Genomic DNA, 18,265 nt, shown 5'->3' on the forward strand with positions numbered 1-18,265 from the left:
AAATGATTTACAAAATAGACACAAGTACGTGAAACTACATTCTATGGTTGAATTATCGAAATCGAATATGTCCCTTTTTATTAAGTCTGGTAATCTAAGAATTAGGGAACAGACACCCCCTAATTGACGCGAATCCTAAAGATAGATCTATTGGGCCTAACAAACCCCATCCAAAGTACCGGATGCTTTAGTACTTCGAAATTTATATCATATCCGAAGGGTGTCCCGGAATGATGGGGATATTCTTATATATGCATCTTGTTAATGTCGGTTACCAGGTGTTCACCATATGAATGATTTTTATCTCTATGTATGGGATGTATATTGAAATATGAAATCTTGTGGTCTATTGTTACGATTTGATATATATAGGTTAAACCTATAACTCACCAACATTTTTGTTGACGTTTAAAGCATGTTTATTCTCAGGTGAATACTAAGAGCTTCCGCTGTTGCACACTAAAATAAGGACAAGATTTGGAGTCCATGTTTGTATGATATTGTGTAAAAACTGCATTCAAGAAACTGATTTCGATGTAACATATTTGTATTGTAAACCATTATGTAATGGTCGTGTGTAAACAGGATATTTTAGATTATCATTATTTGATAATCTACGTAAAGCTTTTTAAACCTTTATTTATGAAACAAAGGTTATGGTTTGTTTTAAAATGAATGCAGTGTTTGAAAAACGTCTCATATAGAGGTCAAAACCTCGCAACGAAATCAATTAATATGGAACGTTTTTAATCAATAAGAACGGGACATTTCAATAACTACGTTCTATTAGTTGGAAAAGCGATTGAGTTTAAAGCATAATCGGAAAGCATTTTAACAGCATACACAAACCATAATATTATTTCGGCATTATAACTGCTTACATCATAGCATACACTAAAGATAACTACTCACTAATCATGGCAACAATATCACATAACATAATGATAGAAGACGTTATATAAAGATAAGGGATAGAAGTACCAGTAGATTAAATGAGTTCTGAATACAAAAGTGACAACTTCAAGACTCCAGACCGCTCCTAATACAATCTTCGGTGTTCTTCTCCGGGTACTAGGTTTCCCGCACGGAGTCGAAGGCCTTGAGAGTATGACTAATATTGTACAAGAGAGAAAAATAAGTGAATTGAAGTGTATGTTGGAATGAATGATAAAGACCCTTTAAATAAACAAGAATTTTTCTTGCAAACGGCTGGCAAGCCGTTTAGCAAGCCGTTTGGCAGGCCGTATTTGGCAGGCCGTTTGCTAGGCAAGCCATTTATCGAGCCCGTTTTCCTGACCGTTTGGCAGGCCATTTGCCATACTGGCAAGCCGTTTGGCAAGCCGTATGGCAGGCCATTTTTGTGCCAAGTCAGCCTTGATTCACTAGATCGTAACTTGATTTCTTGTCTTTCACCGTTTTCGCTCTAGAATCTTCGGTTAGCTCCGATTCTCTTGATTCTTTTTGCACCGTCTTACTAATTACTTGTTCTTCAATTCTAACCGACGAAGTGGGTATTTTGCCAACAAAGTTCGAATCTTTCTTGTTTTTGGGCCTTAATACCGGGGTGAAAACGTGACTTTTTAGCCGATATCACCGGGAGTCACACCGACGCGAACTACACGACTAGCATAATCAGTGTACAATGCTTGAACAATCACAAGCTGGTACAAATGTGTCAAAAGCATACCCTCATTTACAGAAAGAGGCTCTACCCGACGCCTGGTACGACGAATCAATCGAACATTTGAAGACTCCGAATCATCGGGAGACGGAGCCCGCTGCCGGCTGGTGGATGCCGGGGCTACTCCCTCTATCACCTTATCTATGAAAACCATTTCGTTTAGGCTAGCCGACCAAAGGACTTCCGATACGGTCAACTCTGCATAAACTCCAACCGTCATTTTCAAACTTACAAATTTGAGTAAGAAAACGGAGAAACTACATTAATAAATACCTCTTCCACCTCTACGGGCAACAGGAATCCTATCAGATCGATCCCAGTTATTGCTAACATTAGCCATCACCAGCATATGCTCGTTGTATATCCTTTGCGGAATCTTCAACCCCTTCAATTGGTCAACGATCTCCATAGCCAACTCTGATAGCTGTTGAGGACGTTGCACTGCAACGGTCCTAAAAACGTAGGCTTGCGTATCCCTCAAAGGGAAATCAGAACAGTTTACGAAGACAAACGATCGCACCCAGTCATCTGCAATCACCGACGGTTCACCAAGAAACCCGATCTCATCGGTGAAGGTATACCACCCATTGTGGTACGACGTCAGGCGAAATATACTCCTAAATATCTTCAAATTCAAGGGCATCCCCAAGCTATTAAAGTACATTTCAAATAGCACGATGGAACGAATGGCATTTGGATGCAAACGTCCAACGCTGAGGTCGTAAAAATTAAGCAACTTCACAAAAAATGGTGTGAAAGGATACCTAAGATTCGAAACCTCAAAAGGTCTCAAATAGATGGCACACTGAATTGGAGGAGGACCACATACACGTTGTTGAGACCTAGGTATGATCAGTTGCAAATCTCGCAATCGAGGACACAGGAAATAGATTCTGTCAAGATACGCTTGGTCTACGTTGCTAGACGCACGTAGCACGTTATGGAGAGGATTACCAGGTCTGGGAGGCATGATGAATGAGTAAAGAAATAACGAAAAAGATGATAAAGGATTCAATCGAACAAAATAAGAAGAGTATTCTTTTTTCTCTTTTATAAAAGATGGAAGTATTGAAAACAGAAAGATTTAAGTGAAGATCGATAGTCATGTGGGGTATATTCCTTTACTATGATTAAGACAGGATCCAACACGCATTAATTGCACAAAGGACTTTACTATGATTAAGACAGGATCCAACACGCATTAATTGCACGTCAAATCAGTCATGTGGGGTATATTCCTTTAAGTTTGGCAACGCAGCTATCCCAGCTGACCTCACCAAACTGGGGGGGCTTGATGATACGCATAATGACTTGTATCGAAAGAACACGACATCGACAACATCTCGCCTAAAAATATAACCGGCGTCAACCATCTCGGATAAAGAGCCTCTTCCCGGCCACCATTCTAGTAACCCGACCAGAAGGTTACTTACATTCACACCCGGGAAGACGCATCCCGGACAAAGGATAGTCGTCACGCTATATAAAATACATTCCACCCTGACAAGTGTGCAGGCTACCGGTACCACTTTGTCGGGTACAAAACATTGAGAGGATACGAACCATGCCATCATATAATGGCCTATTGAATCAAGCGTATCAGACACCTGACAATCTTCACAAGATCATTTATGAACCGGTTACAATCTTGCTCGGTCAAAAGAGTACCGTGAAGAAGCAATTGAAACAAACATCAGGCAAAGTCCTTTTGCCTAAACAATAGCAAGAAATTCATCCGTCACACTATAGATGGATTCATCACACTCTCTTGGAGTAGCCATATCCCTCCAAGATGTGTCAAGTCCTGGAACAAACATTTGACCCCGGAACAGGCATACGAAACAAACGCATGGTCCCGGAACAAACATACAGATGGGATGCATGCCACGTCAGCCCACGAATCTAGGAGAATTTGTTAGGATCATTTTGTTACTCTAATGAAAGGGACAGGTTCCACGTCAACCCTCAAAATTAATGAAGTTTGTTATAACCATGAAAGGGACATGTGTTATGTCATCATTCCCTCATAACACCTATAAATACACGAACAAGATTATTCATTACACAACACTGGATGCATTAATGTTACTCTGCTCAAATTTCATACGGTAACATTCTCCAGTTGGAAATATAATTCCGATAGAGATTCCGGTCTATATCGGAGTTAATCTTCTCCTTAAGATATTAACTTATTCGATCTCAATCGAATAAGGTTAATCCCATCGATTGTTTTACGCCCTTGAAATCCAGATTTTAAATCGGGGTTTGCACAGTTATTAGATATAAAACATTCGATTCACTCTTTTCCCCAAATCAAGCACTAAAATCTAAGATCCGAATCACTCTTAACGATTTTGGTTTGATCACATGTCTTTTCTTACTAGTATTTACGTATCATGTATTTTATTTTTGATATACTTTGGTACTTATGGTGATTCACTCTAAACTAATGTTTTTGAAAACCGTTGAATAAATTTATCTCTTGAAAACATTGCACCTTAGAGGTCAACTATATCTGGGACATTGAAGTCATGCCTCGTCTCCGGGACCGATACAAGGGGCATGAAATTATGCAATAGATAGGAATTGCTAGAGGTACCAAATAGTTCAGAGTCAAACAGATCAGCAAGGAATGACCAATCATCTTCCTTGATTTAGTGTGTGTTTTTATGAGTTTGTGGTCTTCTCTAAAAATACAATTATATGAAACATTTAGTTATATGATATAGGGCAAATTACATAAAAAGGTAACATATTTTCCTTATTTTCCTATTCTAGGTAATCTATTTTATTCGGATTAAAAAAAAGAGTCTTTTTCATAAATTAATCAAAAAGAGGGGTGTCGTTACCTTTGGTTATCTTTCTCAGTTAAGTGTCAACTTCGCATAACATATCAATTCCTTTATCGACCAACATTTTCAACTTGCGATTTCGCGCGTTCCCTACATGCGTTTTCGGCCTGTGTTTTCGACGCGCGTTCTGGACGCGCGTTTTTTACCAGAGTTTTCGACCAGCGTTCTGGAGGTGCGTTTTCAACTCGCGATTTTGGCGCGTCTTTTCGAGGCGGTTTACGAGGCGCATTTACGAGGCGCGCCTTTGACCCGCTTTTTCGAGGCCCGGTTTTCGAGGCCCGGTTACGAAGCGCATTTTTGCGCCGAAAAAACACCTCAAAAACACGCGACGAAAAACGCGCCTAAAAACGCGCCTCGAAATCGCGAGTTGAAAATGCGCCTCCGAAACGCTGTCGAAAACTCTGGTAAAAAACGTGCCTCGAAAATGCGCGTCGTAAACGTATGTAGAAACCGCATGTAGGAATCGTGCGTCGATAAGTGCGTCGAAATTTCAAGTTGAAAACGTTGGTCGATAAAGGACTTGACATGTTATGCGAAGTTGACACTTAACTGAGAAAGTTAACAAAAGTTGAGACCCCTCTTTTTGATTAACTTTTTAAAAAAAGACTCATTTTTTTATATTCGGATGAAATATATTACATAGAATAGAAAAACAGGAAAACTATGTTACCTTTTTTTTATGTAATTTGCCCTATAATATAATATAGGATAACATTTTATATGTAGAAAACCTATACATTTGATCAGAAAATCAAAAAAGTATGATTCTTTATCCTTACGATAGGTTAATAAAATAAATTATTCACGAAATAATGGATTCAAACATAAGAATTTGAAGAATAATATGTTTAAACAGAATAAATTATGTTCAAACTCAATATACGGGGAGGTGACACTTTCTGTCAGTCACGAACTTGTTACCCGAGTTCGAACGCATATGCCAGAGTTCGAACACATTGTTGTTTGAATCGAAGGTGTATTCCAGCAATTATTTATTAAAAAAGTTGTAAAATGTAACAAATTTTTTATTCTTTTTTAAAAAAAATGTGTATATGAGTTAATTTCCTTAATTGTAAGTTATGTATTTGTGATATAATGACAGAATCTGTTTAATTTTTACGGAGATTAATATATCAAATAACGTTATTGCACCAATTCTATACGGAGTATGTTGCAAATCAATAGAGTTACAAATACGAGTAAAAAACATTTTATTTTTCATGAAAAATAGAAGTGAGATACATATATGGAAGCATGGAGAAACATAATTTGACATGCACACATGTCTAATTAATAAACATTCATCAATCCATATTAGATCTTGTTGAACTCCAAATACAAATGAAAAATGTTAGGGAGTTGTACGAATGCTACTTTTGACAAAATGAAAGCATCTCCTTGTCATTTTCAAATATTTCCATGTTTTCTTTTTCTAACACCACCGATGCTTCAATACCATCACCATTTTTGGTATCAACCATCATGAAACCATTTTTATGTGAACATCTAAGTAAATATTTAGTATCAACAGGTTTTCCCCATCCAAAGTCCATATTCTTGAAAGGGAACCGGCATAGGCTAGAACACCAATATGATCCATTGACAACATTCTCTAAGTTATCATGATTACACCTATTGGAACGCGACACTTTTAAATATTCACCTATTTGGTGAACACTATGGATTCCCTCAAGTTCTCTCGACATCGTTTTCTTTATGTCTTCAACAACCTTGCTTAAGGAAGTTTCACTTGTGTGCCTGTCCGTCGGTATCAATATACTTGGAGCGATATTTCCAAATGTAGATTGAGGTAGCTTTTTCACAAATTTGTTGCTCATATTAACCATCATAAAAATATAAGATGTCTTAAAGAAACCAGACCTTTTTGTGGCTGCTTTCGCTGCAGTTTTGTATAGTAAAGAAGTCAATACGACAACCCGTGAAGGATTAATGTCTATATCAACCAATTTTTTAAGGTCACTTAATTTTGAGTTAGGAAACACAAATTTCTTCGAAATCACATTTGTGTGATCAACTTCACGAGCTCTAGACTCTGGCTGAATAGAGTTGGTACGTGGAAATTGAATTATATGAGGAATATAGGGAAATACTTCTTGGTGGTCACTCGAACCATAACGTGCTACAGAAGCTCAATGACCAATAAATAAGCTTAAACTAGTAGCATCACCAATAATATGTGACATAGATACAGCCAACACCAATCCACCACAAGCAAAGTGATTGAATTGAACCCCAACAAGACTTGTATTACAAGGAGACTTGTAATTGACCAAATCATTAGCAAAAAGGAGGTCAAAATTTCTGTCTAGTTGACTTAGATGTAGGTAGTTTTCAAGATTGCTATTAATTCTAGCCTCAATGAAAACAACACCTTCATCATTACAATCAACATAAGGTGTTATAGGTGAAAACATCCTGCCTGCAACAGGATAGTATCGTGTTAGAGTTTGTGACAATGATTCCTTTAAAACTCGTGCTTTATCTTGAGATGTTAAAGTGCAATTGTCATTGTTTGGATAGAAGAACACTACTGGCATGTAGGCTTTCGCAGCGAGTTGATCAACTGAGGAAAGATTGTAAGTATAGAGATGAGAAGGGGTTGGTGATGAGGGTTTGATTATTTCTTGAGAAATAATGGAGTGAAGTTGCCTTCTTCCTAAGCTTAGTTTTAGAAGCTTTCCTATCATTTTTTTTCTTTTTTTTTTTTTTTTTTTTACTTTCCGATCATCAGAATTTGATTGTGTGTAGATATTTATATTGATATTAGCCTTGTAGGTTTAAGTTGCAGAGTGATATAAATATTTAATAGCTTTGGTTCTTTAATACTCCGTAGGTTTAAGTTGTTGTTTGGGATATATATATGCCGGCCATTAAATATTTCAATACTTTCTAAATCATATATTTGATGATTACATTATGTGAGATTTTGAGCTTAAAGAAACATGACACATGAAACATAAAATTTAGAAACATGAAACATGGTATAGGTTAGAAAAAGGATCCGGAAACATGAAACATAAAATTTAGAGAACGTGTAGATTGATTACAAATTTAATCTATCATAAGATACATCCAATACCACATAGAAAGCATTGCTAGATCTATAAGCTAGAAAGCTTGAGTTTAAGGGATAAAATATAAATTTACGTATTGTTGTTCCTAAAACTAACAATAAACTAAGTTTGTTTTGTAGTATAATGCGCAAGGTACATTATATTACTATATTGTTGAGTTTGTGAGCTTTCGGAATCACACACATATACATTAAGTCATTTATTTTATATATATATATATATATATATATATATATATATATATATATATATATATATATATATATATATATATATATATATATATATATAGTAGAGGAATCAAATGAGAACTTTTTTTGTGTGAGAACTCTGAGAACTCAAAAATACACTGAAAATTCGAGCAAAAATGGGAAATTCGAACAAAAAATAGGACACGGACGAGCAAATAACATGATAGTCGAGCAAAAACGGAGAAAGTCGAACAAAAGAAAAAAAACAAGGACGACCAAAAATTTGAAATTCGAACAAAAATTGTGATATTCGAACAAAAATGTGTTCTACATTTTTGAAATTCGAACGCAAAAATGTAGAACACATAGGTAGTCGAACAAAAATTTTGATATTCGAACAAAAATATGTTCTACATTTTTTTCGAAAAAAATGTTTTTGCTCGACTATGAAATTTTTTTGTCCGTGTTTTGTATTTTTGCTCGAATTCCCCTTTTTTTGCTCGTCCGTGTCCCTTTTTGTTTGAATTTTAGTATATTTTTAGTGTTTTTGAAGTTCTTAGAGTTCTCACACTAAAAAAATTCTCACTGGATCATCTATATCTATATATATATATATATATATATATATATATATATATATATATATATATATATATATATATATATATATATATATATATATAGTCAAAAGTTCAAACGAGAACATAAAAAAGAGCGAGAACTGCGAGAAACATTAAATTACAAGAATTTTTAAATGCGAGTAGGTTGAATCACATATAAATGTTGATGGAAAGTAAGATTGAACGAAAAATAGTTTGAAAAACTTATAATTTAACTATATAATCTAATATATAATTTCTAGTTTCACATGTGCAGATTTGTTTGTGAGCATACGAATATATTATATAATTCACAATTGATAAGTAAGAAGAAATATGGATTAAAATTAATTCGACTTGTCTTGATAATTATTTATTGAAGTCTTCAAATTAATTAGTAATATTAACTAATGTCACAACCCAATAAGTTTGTGGCCCAACCCACTAAGATTATGACCCAATTAAGGATTTTAACCCAAGAACTTCATGGAAGGCCCAAGAACATCATGGAAGCTCCCTAGAACTTTCCCATGAGTTCTTCCATGGAATGGTATGGAATATTCATGGAAATATCTATCTCCATGTATATACTTGAAGTTTCTAGTACTTAGATCCTAACCATTGATTTAGATTAATCTTAGTCATCCATTTTGTGTTAGAAGTAGTATAAATATGGGTGGTCTCATTTGGCACACCACACCTCAAATCTCAAACATTCTCTCTTGTAAAGCATTCTCAAGCAATATAAGTATTTTCTTCAATTCCACTTGTTCTATAATATTTTCTCTTTTGGTTACTTGAATCATTATAAGGTCTGAGTAAGGCTGACTTAGTAGAGACTAAGTGCCGCACGTGAGCTTATTGAGATAAGTCCGTGACATTTGGTATCAAGAGCAAGGTCGATTCAAGGAGATGGCAACCGAGACCGAGAAGAATGTGAGCGCAACAAGTGGTGTGATGGGTGATGAGACTCGTGGTCGGGTAGAGACTCGCCAAGGAACCAAGAAGAACCGAGGTACGTCCAAAGACTTTGTCGCAAACTTGGACAAGAGGATCATGGATGTAGAGACATCCATGGACGACGTGAAAGCAAAGGTCGAAGACGTCCACCAACGTTTGGATGGTTTGGACGGGGACTTTGACGAATTGAAAGATGATTGCAAGAGTGCAATCAACGTGCTAGACGTTGACATGCGACATGAGATCCATGACTTAAGGGGTATGCTCATGGGTGAGATTACGAAGTTGCGAGGCGAAATGGAGGGGGAGGTCTCCACTATTCACCAACGCCTCGTGGATTTACAAACCAACATGAACTCTTGTTTGAGATTCATGGCTAGTGGGGGTGGCAACACTGGATGCAATGCTCTGAAGGTGGACGTTCCCAAGCCGTCACCGTTCGTGGGGAAGCGGGAAGCCCGAGCGGTTGATGATTTTATATGGGAGATGGAACAATACTTGGAGGGAGTCAACATAGTGGATGATGCAATGAAGATCAAGACGGCAACCCGTTACCTGAAGGATACTGCAGCGTTATGGTGGCGTCGTCGATATGGAGATATCGAGAAAGGTACGGTTACTATTGATACTTGGGATGATTTCCTTACTGAACTTAAGAATCAATTCTACCCCAAGAATGCTCAAAAGGATGCGATGAGTCGTCTACGTAAATTACATCATTCCTGGACGATTCGGGAGTATATTAAAGAATTCACGAACCTTAGCCTGGAGGTCCCAGATATTCCCGATGATATTCTTCTCTTCTATTTTCTCGATGGTTTGCAACCTTGGGCTAAAACGGAGTTGGAGAGACGAGGAGTCCAAGACCTTGCCACCGCAATTGCTCAAGCGGAGGCACTAGTCGACCATGCTAATAGGAAAGATTCGTTCAAGTCAAAAGATAAGAAGGTGAGCCATGAGAAAGGTGGGGGAGATAAGCCCGCTCAATCAAGGAATGATAATACACGTAAGCCACCAACCGGGAATAACAAGAGCATAAAAATTTCTTACAAGAATGATGGATGTTTCATATGTGATGGACCGCATAGAGCCCGAGATTGTCCGAAGAAAGCTAGCCTTCATGCTATGGAAGCTCAAAAGGCGAGTTGTCATGATGAGGATGTGTGCATGGGATCGATGCAAATACTCAACGCTATCAAGGCCAAGGTGGAGGTACCCAAAGTAATGGCTAAAGGACTCCAATTCGTGGAAGTTTATGTTCGAGAAAACCGGGTACGAGCTTTGGTAGATACGGGAGCTACTCATAACTTTGTCTCCACCGAGGAAGCTAAGAGATTGGGGATTAAAGAGATAAAGGAAGGCGGAATAATGAAGACGGTGAACACGAGTGCCAGACCGATTAGTGGGGTGGCTAAAGACGTATATGTGAAGATTGGAGAATGGGAAGGAATGATTGATCTCTCAGTCGTGCCTATGGATGACTTCAAGTTGGTACTTGGGATGGAGTTCCTAGATAAGGTACGCGGTTTCCCTATGCCGTTTGCTAATTCACTGTGTATCTTGGATGGTGAGAAGACTTGTATGGTGTCAACCGAACGTGGAAGCAAGAGTGCATCCAAGTCACTTTCGGCCATGCAATTCAAGAAGGGGTACAACAAGAATGAGACATGCTATTTAGCGGTAGCAAAGCAAGAGACGGTTGAAGATAAGGGAAAACTAGAGGTACCCAAGGAAATTGAGAAGGTCCTTGATGAGTTCAAGGATGTCATGCCCAAGGAGTTACCAAAGAAGTTACCACCTAGAAGGGAGGTTGACCATGCGATCGAGTTGGAGCCGGGATCAAAACCACCTTCCAAAGCCCCATACCGAATGCCACCACCCGAGTTAGAGGAGTTGCGAAGACAACTCAAGGAGTTGCTGGATGCGGGATACATCCGACCGTCAAAATCCCCGTATGGTGCTCCGGTGCTATTTCAAAGAAAGAAGGATGGGTCCTTGCGGATGTGTATAGATTACCGGGCACTCAACAAGGTAACTATCAAGAACAAATACCCAATCCCACTTATTGCTGATTTGTTCGATCAACTTGGGAAGGCGAGATACTTCTCCAAGTTAGACTTGAGATCGGGATATTATCAAGTCCGAATTGCCAAAGGAGATGAGGCTAAGACCACATGCGTGACGAGGTATGACGCTTATGAATTCCTAGTCATGCCCTTTGGTTTAACCAATGCCCCTGCCACATTTTGTACTTTGATGAACAAATTATTCCACCCGTTCCTCGACAAGTTTGTCGTGGTGTACTTGGATGACATAGTCGTGTATAGCGATACCATGGAAGATCATGTGAGGCACTTGAAGCAAGTATTCCAAGTTCTAAGGGACAACGAGTTGTATGTGAAGCTAGAGAAATGTTCTTTCGGATTAGAGGAGGTGGATTTTCTTGGACATCGAATTAAAAATGGGAAGTTACTCATGGACGGGGCTAAGGTCAAGGCAATTCAAGAGTGGGAGGCACCAATGAAGGTGACTGATTTACGATCTTTTCTTGGTTTAGTAAACTACTATCGTCGTTTTATCAAGGGATACTCGGCGAAAGCGGCTCCATTGACAGAATTGTTAAAGAAGAATAAAACTTGGTTGTGGGATGAGAAATGTCAAGCAGCATTCGAGGAGTTGAAAGGAGCTGTCATGGAAGAACCGGTGTTGAGACTTCCGGATGTGACCATTCCGTTCGGGTTACACACAGACGCATCGGACTTTGCTATTGGAGGAGTTCTAATGCAAGAAGGTCACCCAATCGCGTTTGAAAGTCGAAAACTTAACGAGGCAGAAAGGAAGTACACTGTGCAAGAGAAAGAGATGACAGCGATTATTCATTGTTTGAGGACATGGAGGCATTATCTTTTGGGATCAAGGTTCGTGATCAAGACGGATAATGTGGCAACGAGTTATTTTCAAACCCAAAAGAAGTTGAGTCCCAAACAAGCTCGTTGGCAAGACTTCTTAGCTGAATTTGACTATGTGTTGGAGTATAAGCCTGGGAAAGCCAATGTGGTAGCTGATGCCCTAAGTCGTAAGGCGGAGTTTGCAGCGATCACAAAACTACAATTCTTCCTTCAAGATCGTATAAAGGAGGGATTAGAGCATGATCCTATAGCCAAAAACCTTGTTGGATTGGCTCGAGATGGGAAAACGCGAAGGTTTTGGCTCAAGGGTGATCTATTATTCACCAAAGGAGACCGGTTATATGTGCCTAAGTGGGGTGATCTTAGACGGACAATCTTAAAGGAGTGTCATGATTCAAAGTGGGCTGGTCATCCAGGTATCAAGAGGACGCTGGCATTAGTAGAAGGCACTTATTATTGGCCAAGGATGGAAGACGACGTAGAGACGTACGTGCGGACATGCCTAATATGCCAACAAGACAAGATAGAGCAACGCCAACCAGGAGGACTATTACAGCCGCTACCTACACCGAAAGGACCATGGGAGAGTGTTTCCATGGACTTCATTACTTGCTTACCTAAGTCGGAAGGGTGTGGGAGTATTATAGTCGTGGTAGACCGGTTTTCTAAGTATGGTACCTTCATAGCCGCATCATCCGAAGTTACCGCGGATGAAACCGCAAAACTATTTTTCAAGAATGTGGTGAAGTATTGGGGGATACCGCATGTGATAGTAAGTGATCGAGATCCGAGGTTCACAGGGCGTTTTTGGACGGAGTTGTTCAAGGTCATGGGGACGGACTTGAATTTCTCCACGAGTTTTCATCCCCAAACAGACGGACAGACGGAAAGGGTGAATGCACTATTGGAGCTCTATCTTCGACACTATGTAAGTACAAATCAACATGATTGGGCTAAGCTTCTTGATATTGCTCAGTTCTCTTATAACATGCAAAGGAGTGAGTCCACGGGGAAGAGTCATTTTGAGTTGGTGACATGACGCCAACCATTGACCCCGAATGCTTTGGCCGCTTCATATGATGGAAGCAGCCCAGCCGCTTATAGAACGATGAAGGAGTGGCACGAACAAGCCGACTTGGCGCGAGCATCACTAGATAAGGCGGCCAAGAAAATGAAGAAATGGTCGGATGAGAAAAGACGACATGTTGAGTTCAAAGTTGGGGACCAAGTGATGGTGAAGCTTTTACCTCAACAATTCAAAACATTTAGGAAGGTGCACAAAGGATTGATTCGGAGATATGAATGCCCATTCCCTGTAATTGGACGTGTTGGGAATGTATCTTATCGAGTTCAACTACCGCCCAAATTAAAGATTCATCCAGTCTTCCACGTAAGTTTTCAAAAACCTTATCATGGGGACGAGGAAGACCCAGAACGAGGAGTTTCCAAACGAGCACCAATGGCAGTTGCGACTTCATTCGATCGTGAAGTGGAAGATATCTTGTTGCATCGAACGGTACGGAGACGAGGTGTGCCGAGCTATAAAGAATACCTAGTTAAGTGGCGTAACTTGCCCGATAGTGAAGCAAGCTGGGAAGCTGAAGACTTATTGTGGCAGTTCACAGACAAAATCAAGAAGTATCACGAGGATCACACGACGAGGACGTCGCGAGCTTAGGTGGGGGAGAATGTCACAACCCAATAAGTTTGTGGCCCAACCCACTAAGATTATGACCCAATTAAGGGTTTTAACCCAAGAACTTCATGGAAGGCCCAAGAACATCATGGAAGCTCCCTAGAACTTTCCCATGAGTTCTTCCATGAAATGGTATGGAATATTCATGGAAATATCTATCTCCATGTATATACTTGAAGTTTCTAGTACTTAGATCCTAACCATTGATTTAGATTAATCTTAGTCATCCATTTTGTGTTAGAAGTAGTATAAATATGGGTGGTCTCATTTGGCACACCACACCTCAAATCTCAAACATTCTCTCTTGTAAAGCATTCTCAAGCAATATAAGTATTTTCTTCAATTCCACTTGTTCTATAATATTTTCTCTTTTGGTTACTTGAATCATTATAAGGTCCGAGTAAGGCTGACTTAGTAGAGACTAAGTGCCGCACGTGAGCTTATTGAGATAAGTCCGTGACACTAAGCCGACTAAATTGGAACTCATGATAATTATGCCCGTTGTAATGCTTTTCTAGCATCAAGTTTGAGGTCAGTTTGTTTGTTGTGTAATAAAATTTTTGTCGTCCAAAAAAAATTAAGCCGACTAAATAAATTATCAATAATTAATCCTTAAGCTCTTTAGGATTTCAACTGATTTATATATTATAAGGACGGATTAAATCTAATATAAATTTAATTAATACAAAGTATTTTTCCTCTCTAGCTTTGAGTCGTTTATGAAACAAAAATCATAGAAAAAGGTTCAGCCGTTTTTTTTTTTTTTTTTTTTTTTTTTTTTGATTGTGGGGACAACTAGAATTGAAAACATAAATAGTCAACAACCTTGTTCTCTTTATTAATTACGATTCCTGTATAAAACAAATTTATTTGTTATTATTTGGGAGATTGTAAATGAATAGAGGAGTATCGGAAAGAGGTTAATAAATCGCATATTAATCTTTTCTTCTTGATTACTATTTGGTATTAATTAATTTTACTAAATAATTAATAGTTGATTATTTATTCATCAATACTTGAGTTTGGACTAGGATTCGTTTAACGTTATTTGAAGTGTAGTGTCGATCAACTTTAGAGAAGACCGACTTTTTTGATTATAAATTTTTCTGAATCAAACTTTAATCACCAAAGATAGTCATTTTTTCATCAATTCGTGGTCTTCTTAAAGTTCATAGAGAGATACAAGTTCTATTCATCTTTGTATTTAATTATTTACCGTATAATACATTTGAATTCCGCTTGCTAATTGTTTCATGTTTAAACGCTCCTGCTATAATTTTATCTATTACTTTTTATTTCTGACATGTTAAAAATTTAGTATAAATGAGGATGAAGCATCTAAGTTTGAAAACTTCGAGTTCAGGAGATTGATGATGAAGCCCGACATTATTCAATAGATCGATAATTTAACTCTGGAAGACCAAGACAAACGGGATGCAAGGTCCCACTCATTCCAAAACAAAAAGAGTAGTCGTTGTACCGAAAATATAGAAATCGGGATTTTAGTCGCGAAAGAAGGGTGCAGTCGAGGTTAGAGACTCGAGAATTTAAGTGTAAAGAAAATGGTTTTTCAACAACAACAACAATCTTCTTCAACTGTTCCTGACACACCAGAACAACAAGTTCAACTGCCTATAATGAATGTCTTATTTCTTCAGGCGTTGGCAGATATTGCATTGCTGAAATGGAAAGTCACTAGTGTGATAGCTCAGAATGAAAGTCTGAAAGGCAAGGTGGAGCAGACAACATAAGAGAATAAGTGGCTCAACGAGCTGGTTGTGGTTCCGGCCGAGAAACTGAAGAGATGAATGATATGTTGCTCGAACAAGAAAAGCTTTGACGCTTAGATCATGATAGCATTGGCATCCATACAAAAGGATCGAGTACTTTTAAAAGATGCATACGGCACATTTGAGAAAATTGAATACAATCATTTAGGGAGATACCAGTAAAGAAGATGAAGATACGCGCCTGAAACTAGCAATGAAGAATACAATGACGAAGAATCATCGAAAGATGAAATCGATGTTAGAGATGCCGAAAGAACTTAATAAGACTACCACCTCTCAATGAGATATTTCGTTAGTCATTCATGTGCCTAGCATAAATCAATTCGGACAAATCTTTACTACTAAATACGAGACATTCAAATGTTTTTACTGATGCAGAAGAGGGGGAGAATCTACATGAGAATTTACATTGGAACAGCTTGATGCTCTCGCATATGAAAGTGAAAATGATTTAGATAATGCATAGTCAGTTGAAGATGCAGATAAATCTCCAGAAGAAGAGCTAAAAGAAAGTCATGCTCCCTCATAAATCCAATCTGAAAGTTCCACTCTTGAAAATGTCAAATAAATAACATTGAAAGATCATTTAAATATATAATCAGAGCAACACAGTCAAGAAGAAGTTCAATCTGAAATTGATGATGTATATGAGTCTGAAGAAGAAGTTGATGTGGTGTATCCAAAGTTGAAGACAACAAACAGACAACTTAAATGGCTTAGAGATTTTTTCAAGTTAACCGATATATAATTGATCGATAGTTGCAACGAAAACGAGAGAGCTCGTAAAGTATATAAGAAACAGAAGAAAGTAGCCTACAAGAAGTGTTGAGGTGTGGAAACTTTAAACAAGTAGAAAACTGATACTAGTGATAGATGCGGTGTCGTGACCCGTCCAAATCCACCTGGATGAATACATCGCGAGGTACTTGACCTCTATATGATACATTTTACAAACATTGCATTCGTTTTTAAAAGACAAACTTTCTTCACATCGAAAGTCGACGGCATGCATACCATTTCATAATATATCCAACTATAATTGACTTAATAATAATCTTGATGAACTCAACGACTCGAATGCAACGTCTTTTGAAATATGTCATGAATGACTCCAAGTAATATCCTTAAAATGAGCAAATGCACAGCGGAAGATTTCTTTCATACCTGAGAATAAACATGCTTTAAAGTGTCAACCAAAAGGTTGGTGAGTTCATTAGTTTATCATAATCGATCATTTTCATCATTTTAATAGACCACAAGATTTTCATTTCCATTTCTCATAAATATACGTCCCATGCATAGAGATAAAAATCATTCATATGGATTGAACACCTAGTAACCGACATTAACAAGATACATATAAGAATATCCCCTATCATTCTGGGACATCCATCGGACATGATAAAACAACATCGAAGTACTAAAGCATCCGCTACAATGGATGGGGTTTGTTAGGCCCAATAGATCTATCTTTAGGATTCAAGTCAATTAGTAGACTGGTTTACTAATTCTTAGGCTACCAAGCAAAAAGGGGCATATTCAGCTTCGATCATTCAACCATAGAATGTAGTTTCAATTACTTGTGTCTATTTCGTCAAACATTTATAAAAGCGCATGTATTCTCAGTCCCAAAAATATATATCGCAAAAGCATTTAAAAAGGGAGTAATGAAAGTCACGATACTGTATTTTGTAGTAAAAATACATATGACGAAACTGAACAATGCAAGGTTGGCCTTGGATTCACGAACCTATATCATTTGTATATATATTAAAACATATACTCGTAATCGAATAATTCTATTTATTATTAATAATGTATTTGTTATATTAATAATTTATAAGTTTCATTATTTATTTATATATATTCATTTTGTATATATATGGAAATATTAATATAGTTAAGTTATGTAATTTAAATATATTTTTGTATATACAATCTTTATTTTTATACCTATAACCTTAACAACGTTATTAAAACTTTTATTTTTATATTCATAATTATTTTAATAATAATAATATTGTTAATAATTATAATAATAATACTGATAGTTTTAAATGATAGCTTTAGTAAAATTGATAGTAATGATATAAATTTTAATAATAATACAAATAATTGAAAATTCATATTAATGATAATATTTATAGTAATAATATTAATACTTATTTTAGTAGTAAAATGATAAAGATCATAATTTGAATGATGAAAATATTAATTATAAGTAAATTAATGATACTAATGTTTATGAGTGATACTAATACTAATTTTAATAAAGTGATAATAAATTCTATTATTTCATAATAATAATATTAATCATAATAATAATAATGATAACAATATTTAAATGATAATTTTATTAATGATAAACACATTATTAATACTTAATAATAATAGTATTATCAATAACGATATTACTTACTAATACTTAGTTACAATAATAATTATTATTATAATCTTAATAATAATTATAATAATAATAATAATAATAATAA

General features: G+C 36.9%; 1 protein-coding gene across 1 annotated transcript; it reads right to left on the reverse strand.

Moving 5' to 3' along the window:
• Nucleotides 1-5,903: 5,903 nt before the first annotated feature.
• On the reverse strand, nucleotides 5,904-7,241 carry LOC139863934 (acyltransferase-like). Its single transcript, XM_071852534.1, has 2 exons — nucleotides 6,722-7,241; nucleotides 5,904-6,673 (listed from the first exon to the last, which is right to left on the reverse strand). The coding sequence occupies exons 1-2, from the start codon at nucleotides 7,239-7,241 to the stop codon at nucleotides 5,904-5,906; spliced, it is 1,290 nt and encodes a 429-aa protein (XP_071708635.1).
• Between the last annotated feature and the right edge of the window lie 11,024 nt (nucleotides 7,242-18,265).

This window comes from Rutidosis leptorrhynchoides, chromosome 8 (genome assembly GCF_046630445.1).
Source record: "Rutidosis leptorrhynchoides isolate AG116_Rl617_1_P2 chromosome 8, CSIRO_AGI_Rlap_v1, whole genome shotgun sequence".
In the NCBI taxonomy this organism is placed as follows: domain Eukaryota; kingdom Viridiplantae; phylum Streptophyta; class Magnoliopsida; order Asterales; family Asteraceae; genus Rutidosis; species Rutidosis leptorrhynchoides.

What these genes read in the sequence shown, in the direction of transcription:
- LOC139863934 (XM_071852534.1), bottom strand. Translation starts at nt 7,241, where the DNA reads ATGATAGGAAAGCTTCTAAAACTAAGCTTAGGAAGAAGGCAACTTCAC. An exon ending in ATCTATGTCACATATTATTG is followed by an intron (nt 6,674 to 6,721) that starts GTGATGCTACTA and finishes GAGCTTCTGTAG; the next exon opens with CACGTTATGGTTCGAGTGAC.